Raw genomic sequence first — 4,240 nt, 5'->3', positions numbered from 1 at the left:
TCAGTTCAAAGCCACTGCCCCATGTTCTGCACTACAGGCCTTGGTAAAAAGTATCCCTGTGATTTCCTTAGACTATGAGCACGACATTTTCATCTGCAAAAACATCTGTGAGTGCCCAGAGATCTCCCAAGATGGGCTTCAAAGGTCTCAAGCCCCCCCTAGAGAGGGGCTGAGGAGCTGTGACCTCACTGGTGTGGAGACTGAGGACAGTACAGGACAACCCTCAGAGGGCTTGAAGGGAGGATTTAGAGGATCCTTTTGTCATAGCAGAAAAGAGCATGAGAAAGAAAGAATTAATGCCAAGTGCAGCTGGGGAGGTCCCGAGTGGACATGAGGAAAAAGGAATTTCACTCCATGGAAAACGCTGCAACACGTCACCCAGGAGGAGTCTGGATGAGCCCAAGGCTTTGTGTGCCCAGGAAGAGCCAGGGAGGACGCAGAGATGTCAGTGCAGGAAGGTGCCAGCCAGGTGGGGCAGCCGGGGGGATGATGACAGCCTGCAGGGAAAGGGGCAGGGCATGGACACCGTAGGACAGCCTGGGCTGGAGAGGAGACAGGGAGGGGGAGAAGCTGAAAGGCCCTGCCAGAGCCACCTTCTGCAGGCCTTTGGCCATGGCTGCTGTCTGTGCCCCTGAGGCCAGGAGGAGGGGAGTGCCCCTTGCAGCCCTGGGGCCTCATGGCCTCCTTGTCCCTGCTCAGCAGCCTGGCAGGTGCCACCCCATGGGCCTGCCCTTGGCATTGCACATCCCACATCCCAGTGCCCCAGGAAGAGCCCTGAGGAATGAGGCAGGGACAGGATCTGCCTTCCCAGGGGATGGGGGTCAGGGCTTGGCCTGTTGGATTAATGAAACACGTCCAAGTTTCCTCAGCATCAGAGCCACCTTTCCCTTGCTTGTCCATCCTTGGCATCACTGTCTGCAGTTTTCTGCTCTAACTGGAACCTGGAGAGAAGTTCTCAGTTGTGTCCCTCAGTGAGACTCATTAGCACTACAAGAAACTTTCGTGTTTCCATCTCACTTTGACTTCTTGAAAAGTTGTTTGAACTTCCTCTCAGGGACTGAGTCTCATGTAAACAACATCAAACCCCCCAGAGGGTCATGAAATGCCTGGGGCTGTTGCTGTGCTGCTGAGCTGGGTCGGGCTCCTGGCACACAGGGAGCTCCTGGCAAGGAAGAAGAGCTTCAAAGTGACAGCTCTGCCCAGGAGCAGCTCCTCTGCACAGCCCAGCAGGGCTGAGGGCACTACCAGCAGGCACTGAGGGGGAGAGTGAGGCAGGAAAAGGTTCAAGGGAATCAGGATTGGAAAGACATTGAGCTGAACCTTCAGTGTGGGAGAGGTTTTCACAGCCTCTCCATGGTAAGTCTATGCAGGGAGGACAGTGTTGCTTGTGTGCCTGGAGGAATCTCCCAAAGCTGGGACATCCCACAGCCTGAAGGATCTTTTAGGAGGACTCCCACAATTTCTCTGTTGCAGAGGAGCAGGAGGAGCTCCAGGGCAGGGCTTCCCTGTGGCACCATCAGAGGGACAGGGCAGGACGGCTCCTTCCAGGGACAGCTGCAGGGTGTGAAGGGAGGGTGCAGCCAGGGGTGCCCAGGGCTGTCCTGCAGAGCAGGGTCCTGCCCCCAGGGCTCTGTGTTGCGGGGAAGGAACTCTTTGCCTGCAGGATCAACCCTCAGCCTGCCCAGGGAGCTACGGATGGTGCTGTGGGGAGAAGTTGTGTGTGGAAGGGGGAAGGTGTGGTGGAGCAGGGTCCTGCTGCTTTGGAGAGTGTTTTACATGATGCATCAGGGCTTCTCACAGCTCCAGTCTGTGGCCAGGTAATTTCAGAGGGGACATTTCCTGAGCACATCAGGGGCAGGGCTTTTGTGCTTGAGTCTCTGCTTTCCTGAATCTGTGCTTGCACATTTGCCTGGCTCAGCTTGGTGGGAATGGATTCTCAGCTGTGCAGGTTAGAGCAGAAGCATCTCTGCTGCCCTGGGCCCATTTGCTGCTGAGCAGGCCCTGAGGGGACTGTCCTGCCCTGGGGCTGCCTGGGAGGGGCTGTGCAGGGCTGGGAAGGGAAAGCCTTTCCTCAGGGCCCGGCTGTCTCTCTCCTTGCCTTGCTCAGGTGCTCCTGCTATTGCTGACAGGCTCTCTGGGAATGGCAGGTTGAACTGCAGAGTCAGGCCCAGCCCCTGTGGCTCCTCCTGTGCAGGGCTGAGCACAGCAAGGAGGTGTCCCAGCTCTCTGTGTCCTGGGGGGCTCTGGGCTCTGGCAGGCTGGGAATGAGCCGACTCTGCCTGACTTTGGGAAAGGGGGAGCCAATTTCTCTGCCATGGGTCCCTCTGCTCTCCAGGGGAAAACAGGACTGTAACTTTGAACTGTGTCTCAGAAAGGTGCCAGTGCAGGGCAGCTGGCACAGGACAGAGGGACAGAGCAGCTCCCCTCACTCTGCACTGGGCCTCAGACAATCCTCCTGCCTCACAGGCCTCTCTGTTCTCCCAGAGTGCAGCAGAATCTCTCCCTCTGCCTTCTGCCATCCCCCTTCCTGCACCCTGGCAGTGCTGTTGCTGACAAGCTGCTCTGCCTTAGGAGCAGATTCTTTGTCAAAGTTCACTCCCCAGGACTGACCCTGCCCTCCCTGTCCCAGTGCCCTGACTGGGGGGAGCAGGGCTGACTGCCCAGTGTCCTGCAGGTCGAGGTCCTGCTCCTCACAGAGCACTTGGCCAGCAGCAATCAGGGCTCCAGCAACCACGGGGAAGGAAGGACACCTGGACATGGTCAAGGGGGAGGTGTTGAGGAGAAGTGATGGGCCACTGAGAAAGGGCTTTGGCTTTTCCCAGAGGTCTGCCCTGCACAGTCACTGTCCTTTCCTCCTTGAACAGGTCCCCATGTCCAGAGGCAGCAAATGTCCAACAGCACCTCCCTCACCCAGTTCCTCCTCCTGGCATTCACAGACAGGCAGGAACTGCAGCTCCTGCACTTCTGGCTCTTCCTGGCCATCTCCCTGGCTGCCCTCCTGGCCAACGGCCTCATCCTCAGCACCGTAGCCTGTGACCACCACCTGCACACCCCCATGGGCTTCTTCCTGCTCAACCTCTCCCTCACAGACCTGGGCTGCATCTGCACCACTGTCCCCAAAGCCATGCACAATTCCCTCTGGGGCACCACAACCATCTCCTACATGGGATGTGCTGCACAGGCCTTTTTCTTTCTGTTCTTCATCTCATCAGAGTATTTCCTCCTCACCATCATGTGCTACGACCGCTACGTTGCCATCTGCAAACCCCTGCACTACGGGACCCTCCTGGGCAGCAGAGCTTGTGCCCACATGGCAGCAGCTGCCTGGGCCACTGGCTTTCTCGATGCTCTGCTGCACACAGCCAATACATTTTCCCTGCCCCTGGGCCAGGGCAATGCCCTGGGCCAGTTCTTCTGTGAAATCCCACACATCCTCAAGCTCTCCTGCTCCCACTCAGGTTACCTCAGGGAACTTGGGCTCATTGTGGCTAGTGTCTGTTCAGCATTTGGGTGTTCTGTTTTCATTGTGTTCTCCTATGTGCAGATCTTCAGGGCTGTGCTGAGGATCCCCTCTCAGCAGGGACGGCACAAAGCCTTTTCCACGTGCCTCCCTCACCTGGCCGTGGTCTCTTTGTTTATCAGCACTGTCATGTTTGCCTACCTGAAGCCCCCCTCCATCTCCTCCCTGATGCCAATTTGTGCCCCCAAAAAAGGCGCGGAAGAACTGCTCAGAGACAGAATTTTCAGTCTATAAGCAGGAGGTATTTATTTACGGCCGGGGAGCGGCCGGGGAGCAGCCAGGTCGCCCTGGACAGCCTACTCCAACGAGAAACTTACAATTTGAGCTTTTTATACACTTTTTGCCAAGCAATTACATCACATATTATGAATATTCATTACATTGCAACATCTACTTTTAATATTCATAACAGGCGGAGTTGAGGCGGAGTTAGAGGTGTGGTCTTTAATTTGGGGAGCACTTTGGTGGTAGTTCCGTTCTTCCTTCATCATGAACCTGCTGTCCTCACCATCATCCTCCTGATAAACTTTTGAACCTTCCCTAATTTGGGTAGTTTCCTTGTGCATTTGGCAGGGATTTCCAGTGTCTGGCAGAAGTTCCTGATTTCTTGGCTTGTCCCTTTTCTTATCTCCCTTTGTTTTCTTCCATATGTCCTTTTTTGTGTGTGCTAGCATTTCTAGTTCTCTCTGTTCATGCCCATGTTCCCTCATGTCAAAGTGT

At 55.7% G+C, this 4,240-nt stretch overlaps 1 protein-coding gene across 1 annotated transcript; it reads left to right on the top strand.

The window, feature by feature from the left end:
• The first annotated feature begins 2,887 nt into the window (after nt 1-2,887).
• On the top strand, nt 2,888-3,754 carry LOC114002445 (olfactory receptor 14J1-like). Its single transcript, XM_027748410.2, has one exon. The coding sequence runs from the start codon at nt 2,888-2,890 to the stop codon at nt 3,752-3,754; it is 867 nt and encodes a 288-aa protein (XP_027604211.2).
• The last annotated feature ends 486 nt before the right edge of the window (nt 3,755-4,240 follow it).

The sequence above is a fragment of the Pipra filicauda genome, unplaced genomic scaffold, assembly GCF_003945595.2.
Source record: "Pipra filicauda isolate LSUMZ 115617 unplaced genomic scaffold, ASM394559v2 scaffold1024_size37010_pilon, whole genome shotgun sequence".
Taxonomy (NCBI): Eukaryota; Metazoa; Chordata; class Aves; order Passeriformes; family Pipridae; genus Pipra; species Pipra filicauda.
The sequence above is the reverse complement of the archived record's forward strand: the minus strand, read 5'-3'. Positions and strand labels throughout refer to the sequence as shown.